This window comes from Puntigrus tetrazona, chromosome 11, assembly GCF_018831695.1.
Source record: "Puntigrus tetrazona isolate hp1 chromosome 11, ASM1883169v1, whole genome shotgun sequence".
Lineage (NCBI taxonomy): Eukaryota > Metazoa > Chordata > Actinopteri > Cypriniformes > Cyprinidae > Puntigrus > Puntigrus tetrazona.
In genome coordinates this window covers 82501-103503 of record NC_056709.1, presented here as the reverse complement: position 1 = coordinate 103503, position 21003 = coordinate 82501, and the positions used below count along the sequence as shown (strand labels likewise).

General features: G+C 41.3%; 1 protein-coding gene across 1 annotated transcript in view; it reads right to left on the bottom strand.

The window, feature by feature from the left end:
* LOC122354020 (isoleucine--tRNA ligase, cytoplasmic-like) overlaps positions 1–21003 on the bottom strand; it is a 46857-nt gene that overhangs the window by 12998 nt on the left and 12856 nt on the right. Inside the window, exons 9-22 of the mRNA XM_043251980.1 lie at positions 19949–20009; positions 19644–19739; positions 15823–15945; positions 14186–14277; positions 11509–11607; positions 8566–8692; positions 7469–7542; positions 7172–7366; positions 5520–5606; positions 5330–5413; positions 3592–3736; positions 2112–2232; positions 1933–2024; positions 899–976 (exon numbers count right to left, since the gene is read on the bottom strand). Coding sequence (XP_043107915.1) covers positions 899–976; positions 1933–2024; positions 2112–2232; positions 3592–3736; positions 5330–5413; positions 5520–5606; positions 7172–7366; positions 7469–7542; positions 8566–8692; positions 11509–11607; positions 14186–14277; positions 15823–15945; positions 19644–19739; positions 19949–20009 — 1474 coding nt within the window. The remainder of the gene's footprint in view (positions 1–898; positions 977–1932; positions 2025–2111; positions 2233–3591; positions 3737–5329; positions 5414–5519; positions 5607–7171; positions 7367–7468; positions 7543–8565; positions 8693–11508; positions 11608–14185; positions 14278–15822; positions 15946–19643; positions 19740–19948; positions 20010–21003) is intronic.

Genomic DNA, 21003 nt, shown 5'->3' with positions numbered 1-21003 from the left:
AAGATTAACTTAAACATTAAGGACTCGGAATCGCCGAAGAGGAAAATGGGCTATTGACTGTCTCTCACTCTGCGTATCTATCAAATGATTTCACCGATTGCCCACTGGGTCAGTAATTAATTAGCACAGCATACGAGCTCTACTGACGGCCAGCCTTCATCGTTATGGAAGGATGATCAGATTTGTTACAGAAAATAAACACCTCAATAACATACATTTAGCAAGCATAATTACATCAACTATTAAGGCACAAATAACCTTAAGATATTTGCATTACAAGTTAGTGATCATTTCTATATTCCTGAATCTTTATGTGTGTGTGTGTGTGTGTGTGTGTGTGTGTGTGTGTGTGTGTGTATGTGTGTGTATGTGTGTGTATATGTGTGTGTGTGTGTATGTGTGTGTGTGTGTGTGTGTGTGTGTATGTGTGTGTGTGTGTGTGTGTGTGTGTATGTATGTGTGTGTGTGTGTGTGTGTGTGTGTATATGTATGTGTGTGTGTGTGTGTATGTGTGTGTGTGTGTATGTGTGTGTGTGTGTATATGTGTGTGTGTGTGTATATGTGTGTGTGTGTGTGTGTGTGTGTGTGTTTATGGACAATCGATGTGACAGAAAAAGTAACTCTAAGATAATTCTCTCATGCTATTTGTAACAAGGAATAAAAATAAATTTTTCTCATTTTATATGTTCGCTGTTTGAATGTTTGCCGTCACTCACACCGTAGGACACGGTACAATTTTATTTTGTCAGCTACCCATATATTTCAGTATACAAACCAGTGGTTTATTTGAGTACTGCACCATAATGTACCAGCAACATCACTACTCTTCTATCATTTCATCCCAAGCCACTGAGAATGACCACATCCCTTCTTCTCTGCGAGCGCTGGCGTGACTCACCATCAGTCTGCACATGGAGAAAAGCACACTGAAGAGGGTCTCCAGGGCCCGCATGCAGTCTTCAGTACCACTCTCACCCTGAACACACAGAGAGAGAGAGAGAGGCTAACAGCTGCAAGCACGTAACACACCACACACTGTCTCAACACTACATGATGTGAGAGCCTGCAGGTCCAGCCCGTGATGCACAGAACTCAAATCAAGACCAGATTTAACACAAAGAGAAAGCTTTTTCGATATTAGAGAACGCAAACCTGCTTATGACAAACGCCTGGGGTACACCTTTTTAAAAAAACAAGCATTTCTTGAGCAAACCAAACTGATGAGAAATGACTAAGTTAACACATCTGTAGTAGTTGGGACACTTGGTGAAACTTCACGAAACATTGCAAAAGAATATTGTATGCATAAAAGTTAAAAAATTTGCATAAACACCAGTATGTCTTGAAGATCAAGGGGGTTGAATGCTTTACCTTCTCTAATATTATCTCACTCATATTCGTCTCCATCACTCGTTTGGATGGACAGTTAATACACAGAGCCGTAGATCACTGACAAGCTACACAACATCGGCTTCGGTGCCGCAAATAAATCACCCGAGAAACTGAACGTGATATTGATCTACAGCTCTGTGTATTAACAGCTCTACCGACCAGATGCGCATAAATATATACACATCTCAATACAAAATCAGACAAGATAAAAACTCAAATGCATTTCTTATCCTAAAAAAATGTATGCTTTTTTTTGTTTGTAAACGGACCAAGCATTGATTGAATGGATATTTCACTTTGCATTCTGCACATAATGAACGAACGGCATTCGAGATGAGATCTCTTTTAAAGATGACAGATCAATGCATTATGGCTCACTTTTAGAGCAAAGATCACAAGCAAAGTGGTTTCCACAGAAAAGCTAGAGGCGAGAACAAATATCTCCTTTCTTTCGATTAATAAAGAAATCTGAACCGTGACCAGGATCTTTCCGACAGGTTCTGTGAGTCTGGTCTGGTGCGTGACTCATACGGTGCCCACCTTCAGCCGCCTGCGGTTCGTCCGCACGTACCAGTTGGTGAGCATGTCCACGAACTTGACAAGTTTGGGAACCACGGTATAGAGTCTGTAGGCTGCAAACACAAGAACACAAAAACAGATCCGTTTCAGACCGTCCTTGCTGTCAAACCTCTCGAGGTGTAGGTGTTCCTCATTCTCACCTCCCATCTCGTCTCTGAAGAACTGAATGAGGGACTGAGTGAAAGACTGGATCCATTTATCCATGATGTTGTCGCTCACGCTGGCCGTGCTCTCGTTGTACAGGAACTCGATGGCCTCTTCCTATTGAGAGCAGACAGACGTGAAGGAGCTTTATCATCTCTGCATGCTGGAAGAGAAGCACTGAGCACATCTAAACACATCTGAGTCTGAAGAGGAGGTTTGGAAGAAAGAAAAAGGCCAAGAAAAATGGTTTGAAAGGGTAAACTAGTAAAGGAATACTTATTGTTCTCATTCACTGAAGATCTTCTCATATCTAGTCATCAAGCCACGTTTAAGTTGGCAAGCAATGACACGTCAAATACACTGCACCTCGATCGTGACACACTTCATGGTAATGTTTTGGAAAGCAGCACTCAAGACATTCTGATAAACATCCACTTTCAAAGAGGAAAGCAAGTCAAGAGTTGCTGTCAGTATCTAGAAAGAGACGACAGAGCAAACAAGAACCCAGAAACTGCCTCATCTTCAGCGATGCTCAGGATGATCAGGTATACAAACCTTTCTGACCGAGGAACCTCCTTTACTTTATCACTCAGATATGGTAGGTAGCGAAATATTGAAAGGTTATTTTAAAAAACAGCTTTGCATTCCACCAAGGATGGATTTACTTGATTAATTAAATAAAAGTACAGTATTAATTAAATACAACTCATCTTTATCCCGCTGTTATGTCAAAGCAACAGAAAACATTATAACATGCTGCTTAAGAAACATTTCTTATTATTATCATCAGTGTTGAAAATGGTTCATATTTGTTTGGAATCAGCGGTGCGTTTTATGTTTTCGGGTTCATTGATGAACAGAAAGTTCATGACCCTAAAAAACGACGGTGAAGGATTGTAAAACACTACAGTAAAAACATGTTAAAAAGTTAATAGAAAGTTCCTCTACAGTGAAAAACTGTATTGACATTAAGACCATTTTTGGAAGTGGAAAAAGAAAACATTATTTACAGTAAATAACCGTAAATCAACATTTTGTTGCCTGAAACAACCAGTTTCTTCTTAAGTGTTATCAGAGGTGTACATTAGGGTTGTGTCTTACATCTAATGTTGTTCAAATGTTTCTACATTTTTTACGGCAAGATTCTGGCAACCGCAGCTGTTTTTAAATGAAAATTGTACAGATTTTTGTATTTGATTTGATTTGTTACAATGAACAGCATTTATTAGAAGCCATTCATAACGTTGTTAATGTCTTTAATAAATAAAAAAAAACGTACTGACCTCAGACGTGGTTACGGTAAGCTGCACACGGATGTGGCTTCAATTTGTGAATTTCATGATTGTTTGCAGCTAATGCCATAAAAACTGAACTAAACTAAAAGTTCTGCGCTGACTGAGTGAAGTCTCGTAGTCGAACGTCTTCAGAGGATCAAAGAGGCTCTGAGATGTTCCAGGAGACCCGGTCAGACCGTACCTTCTGCAGTCTCTGGACATTCTGCACCAGGAAGCGGTAGGCGTTGTACCAGGGCAGGAAGACGTCTTTGAGCACGTCTCGAACGCCTTCTTCTTTGAAGCGCAGGTTCTCGGCGCGGACCACGGGGGAGTTGATCAGATACAGTCTGGAGGGACAGAGAGAACGAAATCAGAGTTGAAAGAGCATGAGGAAGATCGATCCTCCGGCTGAAGAGCACCTCCACTCGCTCGGGGATAGGGCTCTGATCCTATTCCTCAAACTGTGTTCAGACTCTCAAAGAACGAATTCAAACACAGTGAAGGGTGAGAGGTCAGATGATGTGAACCCTGCTGAGGTCAGGAGATGCTCAGGAAGGTGTGTGTATGATGCCTGTTTGATTCCCCAAACACTATGAGCATATCGTCCTACTGTCATCAACATACTGTGTGTGTGTGTGTGTGTGTGTGTGTGTGTGTGTGTGTCTGTGTCTGTGTGTCTGTGTCTGTGTCTGTGTGTGTGTGTGTGTCTGTCTGTCTGTGTGTGTGTGTGTCTGTCTGTCTGTGTGTGTGTCTGTGTGTGTGTGTGTGTGTGTGTGTGTGTGTGTGTGTGTGTGTGTGTGTGTGTGTGTCTGTCTGTCTGTGTGTGTGTCTGTGTGTGTGTGTGTGTGTGTGTGTGTGTGTGTGTGTGTGGGTCAGTTCCTAAGAATATAAATCTAGAACTATAAGAGCTTGAGGTGTCCTTAAAAGCCAATTTCTAAGCATTTCTTTGAGCAACTGCAAACTCATTTGGTAATAAAATATAACCATTTATTTTAAAAAACACTTTTGAATGTTACATGTTTCTGTACAGTTTATAACATCACTTAAGTGCAATACCGCTTACCTTTTAATCACTTTGTAATAGCAGAAGAACTGTTTGTTCGTTTGGTACTGAGACATCAATCATATCCCAATGCTGCCATGATTTATGCATATATTGTCTATTCTTACGTAACTGTCAGTTCAGATTTTACTGTCTACTAAAAAGTCTCATTAAACTGAATATTTCAAAGTTTCAGGGTGATTAGTCCTGGCTTCGGACCAATAGATTAGACCAATAAACAAAACTAGAGCCTTAGAACTACGGCAATCACATGTATCCCATCTTTCAGACTTTTTTAAATTTTTTTGTTGCACTTCGCTTCAGTCTGATTATAATGTGAGACTCTTTGCATATACTGAAAGACACTGAATCTTTACGTAAGCAAGGATAAAGTGAACAGAGACATATTATACCCAGAAATACAGTGTGCTACCAATAAAACTGATATAAATGTGTTTCTGCTTGAATTACTAATGCACTCTTCTCTCACCTAACTGAACAAAATGAGCATTGCTTGGTAACTGGTTGAGCTAAATTAGTATTATCTAATTGTGTTTTAAGAGTTTATTATTTTCTGACGTTATCAAGAGTTCTTGTAATATACTGTGATAATTCGAGAAATGTATCATACATATTGGAAATATTCAATATATCACAACAAACTAAAGGAGTGTAAGAGTCATGGTGATATCACATGTGAGAGCATTTAGTGTGCATGGCCCCATATGGATGGACATAAATATCTTATTAATCATTACCCATATGCTCATGAATGTGCTTGGGGGGGTTCACATGGCTCTTAGATTAATATCTGTAGATGTCATGAAGATGGAGATGTTCTGTGAGTGTGTGTGTGTGTGTGTGTGTGTGTGTGTGTGTGTGTGTGTGGTTCTCTCACCGGAGCGCGTCAGCGCCGTAGTTCTTCACAATCAGGCCGGGGTCAGGATAATTCTTCTTACGCTTGCTCATTTTCTGTCCGTCACTGCACACACAACACACACACATTGGCAGAGATTCCAGGTCAGAGAGCGGTACTGTGTTCCCGCCTGAGGGCAGTGTGTGTGTGTGTGTGTGTGTGTGTGTGTTACCTCGCCAGAACCAGGCCGTTCACAATCACGTTCTTGAACGGAGGCTTCCCGAACAGAGCGGTGGAGAGAACCAGCAGCGTGTAGAACCTAAGATTCACAGCACAGTACACTACAGAGATGAGAGACGGGCATCATATAACCCTATAACCATATAACAGACTCCACTGTCTTTCTGTGTGTGTGTGTGTGTGTGTGTGTGTGTGTGTGTGTGTGTGTGTGTGTGTGTGTGTGTGTGTGTGTGTGTGTGTGTGTGTGTGCGCGTTTTAGTGACGTGAGGACACAAATGTGTATAATGACATGGGTATGACGGGTATCACAGGTGACTTATGGAGACAAAACGCTTATAAATCATACAGAGTGAGTTTTCTGAAAATCTAAAAATGTAGTAGTTTCCTGTAAGAGGTAGGTTTAGGTGTAGATCAATAAACACATACAGTCTGTACAGTATAAAACATTACACCTATCAAGAGTCCCTTACTTTTTAACATTTTGTGTGTGTGTGTGTGTGTGTGTGTGTGTGTCTAAGATTAACGTAATGCACCGTTTCCTGAGTAAACACATTTATTCTCTTTAAATACAGAGCTCAGGGTGTAAAATGGTTTTTAAAACCTCAGATGTTAGAGTCCGTTTCGTATGTTTTTTTTATGAACAATTAATAAGTGATCTAAAACTGAGATCCTGATGTTTGGTGGATCTGCAGAAAATGCGTGGGAATAATAAATATTGTATGATATAAGCCGCACGGAGATGTCTCACAGCTCTGTAAATATATACATTATTCAACTCAAACACCATAAAAAGGCTGAACGTTGCTATGAAGAGTCAAAATAAAGCCCAAAACATTAAATCTAATATTAATAAAAACAAATCATCACAAGTCTAAAAAAGCATTTAATAATTAACTATTATTAATTTATTACTAATTACCGCATCTTACTTTTTTCAATGCAGTAACGATATTTCATAAAAAAAATCTTTGCAAATATAAATATTAATATAATAAACATCTCAAGAATACATTCTTAATTTTAAATATTTTTTCATTTTCTTCATACTGATAATGTTTTTTGTTATGTATGCCTAATTTAGTAACTTTTATGTGCAATAAAAATACATTTAATTGCATCATGTATTCCCTCTCTTTAAAAAACAACGTGAGCTTCAGCCAGAGCTTTCACAGGAGAAATATAGATTATAATAAACACATGATTACGGTAGAAAATGGTTTGTATCTGATTTTCTTGATTTTTTCTAAATGACTAAATTCCACATGAGATCCCAAAAGGAAGTTAGTATAAACAAAAAGTGAGTTTTCGCTAAAAGTGTACTATTATTAATCTCAGTCTTATGTAGCACGATGCTAATGTTAGGTCTAATGCAGCTACAGTTCTTCTTCATAATCCATTTTGTCATAACACTTCAGGTCAGGGCGTAGATCTTGCTGTGTTTATTTAGAAATACTTTTGCTAATAGTTGGGTAAGTGTTTACTGGGATTGAAGGCATGTGGTTCATGTTTTATTGTAGAAAAGCTGATAACAGCTGGATAAAAACAAAAGTCTCATAATCCTAGTATATTACTTTTTGGAGTCTTATGACCTGCGCATGTGAGATATTCAGCTCGACGAATGAGCACCGATGAAGGGTTCCTCACCATCCTCTGGTCTGGTCGATGCCCTCAGCGATGAAATCGGCTGGGAAGGCGTCCTCAAACTCCCGCCTGTTCTCAAACGGGTAGTGCACCTGGGCGTAGGGCATACTGCCGCTCTCGAACCAGCAGTCAAAGACCTCCGAGACCCTCTTGAGCTGGCCCTTCCCACAGCGGGACGGGATGGTCAGGCCGTCAATGCTGCCAAAACACACACACACACACACACACACACACACACAGCGAGTGAGGCTTCTGTGAGGCTGTGATGACGAGATGCTCAGGTGTGTCTCTGAGTCTCACCTCTCTCTGTGAAGATCAGAAACTTTGGTTCCTGTCAGCTCCTCCAGCTCAGCCATGGAGCCCACACACACCACCTAAACACCAACGAAGAACACACACTGAAGGTCATCGATGACCCCCCAAATCACCACGGCTACAACGCAGAACTGTCGGGGAAAATAAGAGTAATGTACTCCGGTAACAACAGGCACGTTTCAGTGCAAACCTAACACCAGCCAAAAAGCAGGACAACCTCAATTATCTCCAGGTGGGCAGTGAAGTTCACCATAAAGTGTGTTATGAAAAGTGAGCGGCGAGGCTGCGCCGCTGTCCCCGTTTTCGGCTGGTCTCAGGTAATGTGGCCCAGATAGGGCGCCTCGGTAGAGAGCAAGAGAGCTGAGCTTTCTGGCCCCGCTCCGCTCGGGGAGCCGTGACACTCCAGAGACTCGCTCCTGGAAACAACTCATTATGCTATTCTGAGGAAGCAGGTCGCCGTCCTTCTTTTTCAACAGCTCGCTTCTGCAGGCAGACGCCAACAACCTAATTCTGACTCCCCACAAGTCCAGCTTTTAAGAAAAGCACGCTAATAAGACCATTACCAACGTTTAAGACAGTTGTCTTTCTAAGAAGTTTCCATTGAAGAAGGATTTTAGTTTACGCAGCTTTTGCAAAACACAGCTAATGGCAGTTAGCACTGGGAGGATTTTAGCCTTCATAAATAATCACAATTATTTTAATCATTGTCCAACTCATTCATTCAAATCAATTTAAATTTTGGCTTATTTTCCAATTAGGTTTTCTTAAAAACATGGTTTAATGCAAATATTGGTAACATGGTAGAAATGATACTTTATTACTATGTACTTTTTAAACCAAACCAAGTGATTCTTCCTTTATTAATCTAAAAGCAGAGTGATCAAATTAAGTTTGAATTTTATATTTTTTATAAAGATTTTTACTGTGATTTACGTTTTGCAGGAAATATCTTGAATCCACAATGGCTAAAAGGGTTCTTACTTTCAAGCCATTCAAAAGCAAACACATAATAGAGATATGAAATAGAAAAACGGCTGTAAAATGCCCTCATCACTTTAAAATGCCGATGTTCCATCACTGACCTCTTCGTAATCGTCGCTGACCCACAGCGGGATAGGCGTCCCCCAGTAACGGTTTCGAGAGACCGCCCAGTCTCGAGCATCCCTCAACCAATTGCCAAAGCGCTTCTCTTTCACGAACTCAGGAACCCTGGGTACAAAGACAGAGAAACACCACTCTTAGCTGCGAAAGATTGATGCAGAAACATTCCAAAAACGTTCTTAAGCTTATAAGTTCAAACTGGTTAGGCTTAAAAGCTTGTAAATGATAAACATTAAATCCATCCAATAGTTTTGATCTACAGACACAAGAGGCACAGAAGTGCATGAACGGCATAGCTATAAAAATGAATCCAAAAGTCCTTATAAAAAGGTAACACTGGCAAAAGGTAGGACCAAAAAAGAACAACAGTAGCCCTAAAATCGAACCCTGTGGGACTCCGCATGTAATGGCACATTTTTTGAGGATTAACTAGAGTAAAAAATAAATATTTGTAAAATTAAATTAATTTAAAACCATGCCCGAAAAACCTAACAAGCTTGCAAGTCCGTTGATGAGAATGTTATTGCTGACTTTTTTAAAGGTTATATCTATATTGAAGCTACAATATAACATAAAGAAGACTCAAATTATTTCAGAAGACTACATTACAACAGTTGTTTAATTAAAATTAAATGATGTGCACCAAGGATTTAAATAACCGATTTCACTCACACTAGTTGGACTGATTTTTCTAATTATTATTCAATGAGTCAAGTTTTCCTGTCATTCTCTTTATCCTAAGACGTCGTGCTGCTGCCCTCTTCAAGACACAGCCTAGAGAGAGAGCCTCCTCTTCTGCAGCGAGCTTTCATCAGAACACCACTGACTTCATCAATTCTCATCGGGAAGAGGCATTTCTATTTAAGTTCCATCTCAGCACCCAATATATCAATTTAATGATTTTTCTCTTCTCTTATGCTCTCTCATCTCTGAACTAAATGTAGACTTTAAGGGCACTGTGATGGGCTGAATGCACAGGACATCATCCACAGCTCTATAATAAGCCAACAGAAGAAACTGTGAGCGTGAGGTCAAATCAGGACAGGCGTTATAACACACTTCGGTCTGTATGGCTTCTTGTGACTGATTTAACAAAATGAAGCATCCTCGGTGAAATAATGGGTTAAAGAAATAATTCACCAAAAATTGTGTCATTTACTCTACTGTTATCTTCATGCTGCACGCTTGACTACGTCTGACTTTTAATGCAATTACAACGAAGAAAGACTGAAGCTTTCAAGCTTCAAAAATGACATAATTATCATAAAAGGATCACGAAAGTGCTTATGGACTGCAATTGAAGTTGTTATTCGCTGATAATCCTACCCTTGAGTGGGCTGTTAACCAGTAATGAGACTGAGAGCGAATGGACTCCCTCAACACATCTGACCAAAATGAACAATGAATTAAACTCCACATCTCTAGCTCTCTCATGAGGGTGCAGAGAAACACATCATGATTCAGGTAAATAATAACTAGTCACAAGGATGATGTGAAGATCTCATGATAAGTACAGAGCTTTATGATACGTTGGATTTCAAAGCAGGATTCAGCTCCACAATCTCAAACGTAAGACACTAATCTGAAAAGTGTGATTACAGAAAACACAGAAAACCCTTTAGTGAATGAGTCGCTGACATTCAGGATCAGCCTCGCCCATCAGAGGTGGACAGCCATCTTCGCTCTGCTAAAAGACAAAGCCGTTTATATGCACTAAGCCCAAAGCACCTTGCTCAATTCTTCAGCCATTATCTGGAACACAAACATGCCCTTTTCTGCATTTCATGTGCAGTACTGCAGCAGAGTGACTCAGGAGTGGTGTGTCTGTGTCCTGCAGGTGATTCATCTGAGAGCGACGCTCACGTTACAGCAGATCAGACCTGCATATGCTGCCAAACACCATCTCTGTAGAGCACCGTCCAGATGCCCACGTACACTTTAACATGGCCTTTAGTTACTGTGTCACACAGGCGGCTGGGATTATGTGCATTTTTTTAAATTCCAAGTGGCAATTTTAAGGATGCGAGAAGGACCACAGCTGTCATCCACGAGGTGAATTTCCTACCTTCACACACTTGCTGAGTTATAAACATATTTCAGCTGTAGTGCTCTCTATAGGCAGAACTGCATCCTCAAAATATCCTGTTCTAAATGTATACCAAGTTTCATGTAGACTAAACTTTGCGTTCATAAAATACAGGGTCCTTTGTGATAGACACAAACTCATCACACATCATCATGAAACCAAGGATCCCATTAAAGTATAACTATTACGATTTTTTGAAAATGACCTTTCATACAGTGTGTAACAGACCTAAGTGAATGAAAACATCCTGCAAACGTTTAAATCTGAAAGTGCACCATGTATAAAGTTATTGTCTCATAAAAGAAAGAGTCAACGTTGAATCATTGAAACGAGGCCTTTTCAAAATGGATGTCAACATGAAACGTTAGCATATTGCCCACCCACTTGTTGGTCTTTTCACACTGGTCTGAATTAAAATGTCAATTCATTCTTCCCCACAAGGTGCTGCTTCTGGAGCGGTAAAATAAGCGGTTTTCCCAGTAACGCTGTACACAAATCAGCACTGCCACGAACGCTGCTTTATCAGGTATGATGAGATGAACATGAGACGAGTCGGCCAATCACTGCACATTAGAACCACGCCAAGGAGGGTTTCGGAAAAATTAATCATTGAGCAAATTATTTGGGATTCATTGAGCGAGTAAAGTAAAAATAAATGCATATTATAAGACAATGAAACCTTGTCTTGTTTTGACCTTGCATGCATTGGACTCCCAGACCCCAAATAAGAACTTTTCACTACCCATATTATCCATGAGAAACCAGTCGAACTTCCGAGTTTGTTCAAGCACGGATTACACAAGAGCCGCAAGCATGCAGGTGTAGAGATTCACTGTACCAGTAGCATTTGCTGTTGTTGTCCAGAAGCTTCTCCACCATGTGCTCCACCCTCACAAACCAGCTGGGCACTGCTTTATAGATCAGCGGCGTGTCCGACCTGCCAAAGAAAGGTTTAAGATTTCAGGATTTTAAGTACGGTCTCCTGTGCCAGCATCATACGGCAGATGGGAAGAGGGTAGGATTGCTTGCAAAGTGCTCTGGAAGGACAAATCATTTCTTAAGAACCTCTGTGATTAATCATTTCAAAGGCACAACTAAAAAGTAAAATAATCAGTAGGCTAAATACTGTATTATGAATGCAGGATGGCACTCGTATGATAAATTGCTTGAGCTTTTTGACTCTCTCACAAAACACAAAATACAGACCATCGTATTTAATAAAAGTAATTAATGACTACACGAATGAAACAACTTGTTGCTAATTCAATTACTTCCCTCGCAATGCTTCAGTGTGTGTGTGTGTGTGTGTGTGTTTAATGGGAGTTTCTAATTAGATTCATTACCTAAATGCCTGTAAAAAAGATGATGATAAATGAATAAATAAATTGGGGAAAATAGTGAGCTGTTTGTTTGTCCACTGGTAAAGAAAAATTACTTTTGACCTTCACTTAACTAAAAGTGCATCTGTTTATATTTTGGACCAATCCTTCAGGACCAGCATCAACACCAAACCAAAGCACAAAATTGATTTATCCCATCTTTCTAAAATGCCTTTCAGAACGTATGATTATATGATGATTAATGCAACGAACAGCTTTTAACTGATTGTTAGTTTCTTCCCACAAGTCTTAACCAGACAACCAACGAGGACCAGATGAAAAGCAGCTTTTGTTGGTTGAAGTGAGCCGGTCCTGTCTGTGGGTCTGTTTGCTGGTAGCACACCGGCGCTGCGGTCTATGATTACAGATGAGGAGCGTATCTGACCTCTGTAGGCCTCAGCATTAGCATTAGCATTCTCAATCTCTCCTGATCGACCATCAGTATCTGCTGCGCCTCTACGCTGAAAAAGCCCTTCGATATCCATAATGTGGGTCCCCAGCAGCGCCGGGACGGCCAGAGCTCCTGAGAGTCGATAGGAGAGTGATTTATTGATGGCGTAAGCGCTACATGAGTTTCTGTTGGTCAGAGGGTTAATGAGGCTGGAGGTCTGACCTCACGCTCGTGTGAAGTGATGAAACAGCAGGATAGATATCGAGCGCCGTATGCTAATGATCCTGGCCCTCTACAGGCCACCGTCCAGCAGGGGTCAGAGATGTGCGCGCCTCTGCTTTGCAAAGCCATTTGTTGGTTGATCAAGAAAAACTCAATTCTACTTGTGACAACAGTCGTGTTCTCTTCATTTCTGATAGACATAACATGAACGCCTTGGAAATACACAACATTTCTTTATCCATTACTGCGTTTACCACCATTAGTCCTTAATGCATCTTCCAGCCTCCATAAAAATAGATTCATAAGTTGAACGTCTTCTACTGGTTCAGAGACGTTGGTGGAGAGAGGCTTTGGTTTAAACTGGTTCATATAAAGGTCATAACCGTCCTCAGGCGCAACCATCATATATCAGGATCCGGACAGCGGAGCTCCACTCCGCTTGGCTAGGTATATATATATATATATATATATATATATATATATATATATATATGTGTGTGTATGTTATTTGAACACAATCCTTGTTAGTGTTCCACGTTCCTCATCGGTCACTTTCAGTTTCTGCACACAATTCCTTTTTGAAAGCGAAAACATAAACACAGAGTCCAGAGATGTGACAATATATATATATATATATATATATATATATGTGTGTGTTATTTGAACACAATCTTGTTAGTGCTCCAATGCTCCTCATCGGTCACTTTCAGTTTCTGCACACAATTCCTTTTTTCGCAGCTGAAGTCTTGCCATGCTTTGTCTAAGCAGTCATAATTGTAAAGATTGTTGTTCTTAAAACACCAATAAAGTGTGCTGTTAAAGGAACGTGCCATAATATATTTCTTGTTACATCAGCTTAGACAATCACAACATTTCATTTTCAGGATAGTTTTATCGTTCTTACTACAGAGTAGTTAAGAGTCACGTATTAAATAGGAAAAGTATCGAAGGTCTTTAGTTATTTGAGCGACCTTTTATTATGGATGTGATTAATCATTGCCCAGCACTAAAAATAATAAAATACATTAATATAATAAACTATTTATTTTCCCATTTTCGACAGAATGACAATAATAACCTCACTAACACAATAATGTGGCAGCTCTTATTATGTGCTTTTATATAAAAATAAGGAAAATAATCATCTAAAGTGATGCAAAAACAAATCAGGAGAATAGTTTTATAGTTTCTGGTTATGATTGTGTCTTAGATAATGCCACATTGGCAAAGAAAATAGCAAAAAAGCCCTGCAGACTATCTTCAGTAGTGAAGCTGCATATGAAGCCCAGCTCCTGAACACGGCATGAACACGAAAGCTGAAAATCCCAAAATTTCTGATTGCTTGCATTTCATTTACACTTAAGCACTCATCCGATGCTTTTTTGTTAAATTTACTTATGCATAAGCAATTTGTCAAAAAGCCACCAACATTCATAATATGCTATGCCATGTTTATTAACCGTTTTGGTTTGAAAATGTGCTCAAATTCGGAGCAGAATCAATGAAAGCGTGTCTGCACTCACCTCCAGCAGAAAGGGTAGCTGTGCTTGAACGAGCTGGAGCTCACCAGACGCCCATTCTCCTTCAGCCACTTGATTATGTTCTTGTCTGCATCCTGAAAGCATGGAGGACAGACAGAACAAAGTCTGAGAGCGTGCAGAGAATAAAAGCAGACGGTGTGTGACTGCTGAAGAATAGAGGCGTTCTGTGGCCTGGCTTTACAGCTTCATCCTCAGCTCTGGAGCTATAGACATGTACGAAGCGTTCGGGCTCTTCGGGGCCGGTCACATCCCTGTGCACAATTTTCATTGACTGCCTTTCAACAAAAGTCATATTAATTCACTTTAATGGAAACGTGTCCAGCGTGTCCTTGTAGCAGAGCGGGCGGGATTGGCTTCCTGTCTCGTGCGTAATTGATTTCAGGGACCTTTTCTTAACCTGTGAGGTCTTATGAAGGTTATTTGTGTTCCTCCGAGAGAAAACTTTAACCTGCAAAGTCCGCATTAAACTGCACTAGTGTTTACAAGCTCATTTATCATCACCAGCATCTTAGTCCAACTATCAGTAAACCAGAACAAACACGCTGAACTTCCACGACAACTTAAGAACATCTGAAGCACAAGATAAGTTGTGGTAGATACTAGCTTCAGGACGTGTTTTACCAAACGTTCATATTCATACAAACGGAGATGATGTAAACATCAGGCTAGGACACTTTAGGACACTTTTTTACTGGCAAAATCAGTAAATATTAATAACTACTCACTGCCTACTCGCACGTCTGCTACTGCTACGACCATCTTCTTTAGGAATACATTCGTTTTTGTATTTGTGCTATTGCCTGCGATTTGATCTTAAATCGACCTTTATATTAGTTAGGCTACTAGTATTTAAATCAGTGACATTTCACTTGCATCTAAAATATATTGACAATCTATAGGATATATAGTTCATAAAAAGAAAAAATCAGCACTGTAACTGGATAAAATGTAATAATTTATGCACTAGAAAAAAAAAAATCAGGTTTGTGTTTTGGAATAAACAATAAAACAGTGCGGGGTTTATATTTATTTGTTGCATCCAACTATGCTCTTCACTGATATTTTCCTCCAGCTGAACTGTCTTTCGAATTTTAATATACTAATATTGTGTTGGCAGTCCCGTTGACGGCCCTAATAAATCATGACAAAATATTCATCGCCATTTCTGGGAGACATCGTTTTTGCATAGCCCACGTTTTTTTCAGGACCCCAAACCGATGGGGTTCAGGTCTTAATTAGCAAACCCACTGGTAATTTACACCCTGATTCAAGATTTCCAAAGTAAACTGTCAGGGAGTCCGTCTCTAATTCAAAGACACGGGTGGACCGCAAGAGCACTAATGAGCGCTTAGGAAAAGAGAACCTGACGATGAGCGCCGAAACACAGCATGATGAAAGCTGTTCTAGAGCGCTGACATCAGCACTCCCATAGTCCCTCTGTCAGCCATCACACCTCCACACTGGAGACGGAGTACAGCTTGGTTTGTGAGGGGTTCGACTGCTGCACGTGCACACACACACACACACACACACACACACACACACACACAAACAAACACAAACACACACACACTACACTGGAGCTCACACGAGGAGCTCTGTGCTGGCAGCATCCGTACCTTCACGTACTGACCGGCGAAGTGAGTGACCTCTGCAGTGAAGACGCCGGAGGAGTCCACGGGGCAGATGGGAGCAGAGTCTCTCTGGATGATCTTATAGTCCATGCAGACGCGGTAATCATCCTGTAGACAGAAGAACACAACACTCGTCACGCTGGGACTGTGATTCTGAGAACGCCAGAGCACCAGTGTGTTCCTGTGTCTCAATTACAGAACGTCAGGGGAACGACCCGCCGCAGGAGAGTCAAACATCCTGCTCAAAACAAGCAGAGAGAACTGCTTCCTGCTGCAGGAGCTGCTCCACACTGATGAGGACTGACGCTAAATGAACAACCGAGCAAACACAACACTCAAACTACAACACACTGCAGAGCTCCAACCATGATAAAATGATCCTGAAGCACGCTCAGGTGTGTTTGATTCGGGTTAGAGCTAGTCGTTGCGGTTGCTAGGGAGCTCTCAAGGTGTTTGTCAGGGTGTTGTAATGTGGTTGCTAGGGAGCTCTCAAGGTGTTTGTCAGAGTGTTGCAGTGCGGTTGCTTGGGTGCTCTCGAGGTGTTTGTCAGTGTTGTCATGAGGTTGCTAGGGTGCTCTCGAGGTGTTTGCCAGCATGTTGTCGTGTGGTTGCTAGGGAGCTTGAGGTGTTTGTCAAAGTGTTGTAATGTGGTTGCTAGGGAGCTCTCTAGGTGTTTGTCAGAGTGTTGCTGTGTGGTTGCTAGGGAGCTCTCGAGGTGTTTGTCAGTGTTGCCGTGCAGTTGATAGGGTGCTCTCGAGGTGTTTGTCAGTGTTGTTATGAGGTTGCTAGGGTGCTCTCAAGGTGTTTGTCAGTGTTGCCGTGCAGTTGCTAGGGTGCTCTCGAGGTGTTTGTCAGTGTTGTCATGAGGTTGCTAGGGTGCTCTCAAGGTATTTGCCAGAGTGTTGCCATGTGGTTGCTAGGGAGCTCTCAAGGTGTTTGTCAGTGTTGCCGTGTGGTTGCTAGGGAGCTCTCGAGGTGTTTGCCAGCATGTTGTCATGAGGTTGCTAGGGTGCTCTCAAGGTGTTTGTCAGAGTGTTGCAGTGTGGTTACTAGGGAGCTCTCAAGGTGTTTGTCAGTGTTGCCGTGCAGTTGATAGGGTGCTCTCGAGGTGTTTGTCAGTGTTGTCATGAGGTTGCTAGGGTGCTCTCGAGGTGTTTGCCAGCATGTTGTCGTGTGGTTGCTAGGGAGCTTGAGGTGTTTGTCAAAGTGTTGTCATGTGGTTGCTAGGGAGCTCTCAAGGTGTTTGTCAGTGTTGTTGTGCGGTTGCTAGGGAGCTCTCGAGGTGTTTGCCAGTGTGTTGCCGTGTGGTTGCTAGGGAGCTCTCAAAGTGTTTGTCAGAGTGTTGCCGTGCAGTTGCTAGGGAGCTCTCAAGGTGTTTGCCAGTGTGTTGCCCTGTGGTTGCTAGGGAGCTCTCAAGGTGTTTGCCAGTGTGTTGCCCTGTGGTTGCTAGGGAGCTCTCGAGGGGTTTGTCAGTGTTGTCATGAGGTTGCTAGGGTGCTCTCAAGGTGTTTGTCAGAGTGTTGCCGTGTGGTTGCTAGGGAGCTCTCAGGGTGTTTGTCAGTGTTGCCGTGCAGTTGCTAGGGTGCTCTCGAGGTGTTTGTCAGTGTTGTCATGAGGTTGCTAGGGTGCTCTCGAGGTATTTGCCAGAGTGTTGCCATGTGGTTGCTAGGGTCTTGGGGTGTTTGGCAGAGCTCTTAACACTTACCAGGGTTTTTAGGTAGTTCCTACATGACTGCTAAGGTACGGCTACCAGTTGCTATGGTTTTGCTACAGTTTTGAGTGTTGCTATGCAGTTTATAACTTGAATAACTTGTGGTATGTTGTCATGCAGTTGCTAAGGTGTTCTGTGGGGATGCCAGAGAATTGTGGCTGCAAGGATCTTGTTATGCAGTTGCTAGTGTGTCCTGTCTAATAGCTGGAGTGTTGCTATGCAGTTGTTAGAGTGTTCTTGGGGGGTTGCCAGAGAGTTACTTCACAGTTTCAAGGGTGCTTTAGGAGATTTCTACATGGTTGCTGCGGTACTGACATATAATTGCTTGAGTGTTTTGGATAATTGCCAGGGTGTTGCCAAGCAGTTGCTAAGGTCCTCTAGGTTGCTGCCAGACAGTTACTATGGTGTTCTTTGAGGTTGCCAAAGTGTTGCTTTGCAGTTGCTAGGGTGTTCCCATCAGTTGCCAGGGAGTTCTGATTCACAAGTAAGGATGTTCAGTTTCAGAAGTGGTTTAGGTAGTTTCCAAGTGACTGCTAGGGTACTACTATGCAGCTTCTAAAATGTTCTCAAAGGTTGCTTGGGTTTCTGTACAATTGTTCATGTGTTCCTTTGCACTAGGGTTCTCTAGGTCACTTCCATCCAGTTTTTATAGTTGTTACAATTTTGCTATACAGTCACTAGCGTGTTGCTATGCTGTTGCTTGGGTGCTGCAAGTAGTTTGTGCATGGTTGCCAGCTGCTAGTCTGTTGCCAAAGCATGACGTTTCAGGATCGTCTAGGTGTTAGCAGGGCATTGCTAATCTGTTGTTAGGGGGTTGCATTAATTTTGGCTGGTTGCTAAGGTATTGCTATGCTGCTAGGGTGTTCTGGATGGTTGAAATGGCACTTCAGGTGATTTCTTGATAACTGCTATGTAGTTGCTAGGCTCTTATGAATCATTTAGTAAAGTAACAACACACCTCACCTAAAATGATTTAATGATTAATTCTTATGTTTTGTGCACAAACGATGCAGGATGACACATTCTCAACTTTAATACTGCCTGTTAAAGATTTGATCAGATCATTAATCTGAAGTAATAGTGATCTACAGCACAGATGCTTTAGCGCAGTGAAGTCTGAGGACATTTGTGCGTCCTGTATAATAAGTATTGCTTGTTCTCCCATAATGAATCATTTGAAGCCTGAGAGCAGGATTGTTCAGCATCATCTTTTTGTCCACCCTGACTCTACCTTCATAAGTTCTTCTGTTTCTGGCACAGAGAGGAACCCCAAGGTGATGCTGATGTGAGGCTGGTCTGCATCAAACATTCAACACAGAAGATGAGGAGCAGAGTTCACTTCACTCTCATTAGATGGAACGGTTCTCGAGATACTCACTGCCTTCGGGCTGAAAGTTGATATGAGTTTCTCACCAAAAGTGTCTTCCAGCCACTCTTTTTAATAAAGCACGTCAACTCTTATTTGATGCCCCTAAAACTTTCTTCAGTCATTGTCCTGACAGCGACTGTTCAAGGACGTCTTAGATCCGTTTCTTTGGTTCATGCATGGTTTTTCACCTTCTTACAAATGAAATAAAACTGAACTGACTGTTTATGGCTCTGTTGAGAACGCACCTAGAGTGAAACCATAGTTTCAGTCTAATAGCTCAACTCTCAAGCACTACCAGAAGAAACAATTTTTAAAGAAACTTCATGCTGAAGAAAAGTCTCATTCTTCTTCAGAGTTTTTGTCTAGTTTTACAGTGCAAATGTCTAAAGATTCTTAAATCAAGATACAATTAATTTTACATTAAAATATATAAGATACTAGTCTTGTTTTAAGAGAAATTGATGAGGATTTAGTGACTTTCCGATTAAAATAAGAATACTTTAATTCCCTATTGACATATATATGTTTTAAGCATTAACTCACTTATTTATATAAAACATGACTTCATGTTCAATTTGCATCTCTAGACGTTTGTAAAAAGAAAACAAACGCAAAATTACTGCGGCACATAGACAGAACAAAACTGGTTTATAAAGCTACACTAGCAGAGTTTAATTATCAGACTTGAACACAATTTAATGAAAGCACAATGTAGATGTGACTTACAGCTCCAAAGTAAGGGGCCTGATGGACCACTCCTGTGCCGTCGTCATCACGCACGTAGTTATCCATCACCACCGAGAACGCTCCGGTCTCCTGACACTGAGAAGACACACACACATTCATCGTTCATCATCATCACATCTGACTTGTGTGAGGGACTAGTGAGCACATCAGCCGCGGCTTAACCGCTCAGAACCTGCAGAACCGAGTCAAAGAGACCCAATTCATTCACTCATCTATGTTCCGAGCGTTCGAAGCGGTCGGCGACTGTGAATCAATCTGCAGTGACGCAGCATTACGCCGTTTACCTTGATGAAGTACTCAAACAGAGGCTTGTATTTTTTGCCCTTCAGGGTCTTGCCAGGAAATCTATAAAAGACAAAAACACGCTTTATCAACACCGAACTACAACCACAGAGAATTGCTGAAAGAGCTGAAACATAAGACTATAATGCCAAAACTCTCCTTGACCTTTGAGAATATGAACATTTACAAGGGTCTACGATTGATCCATACGGAGGAAACGGGTGGGAATTTAACTCAAACGGTTCCTCGAGTTATGAACAGATAGTCTCGGTCCTGTTTCTGAACCACCGTCGTGTCAATGCAGACGTCAGTTAATCATTACGTTGCCCCAAACCCGTATGAAACGCGAAGGAGCGCAGACACGAGGAAGTCAAGCAGGTTTGAGTGAAAGCATTGTTTTTATGCAAACATCAAGAAGCGCTGTGAAATCAGCTCTGCTCGTGCTTCTCATTCCAGTCACATCAGCTCCTGCTCCACAACATTAATCAAAAGCAGAGAGATATTAATCGATAATAATAGTTTGGCTCTGGACTAATCCCACAATAACCTCAGCTTACTGTTATCAGCCCGACACACACACACACACACACACACACACACACACACACACACCTCGGGACGCAGGGGGCACTATTTTAGATTTTAGGTAAAACTGCAGGTTTCAGGTGCTTTCCTAGACCTCATCCGCTGTGAGAAAAACAGATCAAGGGCTCTCCAACCAATCCATGGACTACTTGCTCGAGCACTTCATAGTGTTCAGCGCTAACAGACAGCTACAGAACAATGAGCTTTCAGAAGATCAAAACAATACATCATTCAATCAAACCGCTTCAGTGCTCCTGTAAATATGATTTATGTTTATATACGCTGCTGTTCAAAGGTTTGGAATCATGATTTGTCTTCTATCCTCATCAGGGTCGTACTTCTTTGATCCTTCAGAAATCATTCTAACAGATGGATTTATTTTCAGCTTTGAAGCCGTTGTGCTGCTTAACATTTTTACTTTTTCTCTGACACTTTAAAGAACAAAAAGTAAAAAAAAGAACAGCATTTATTC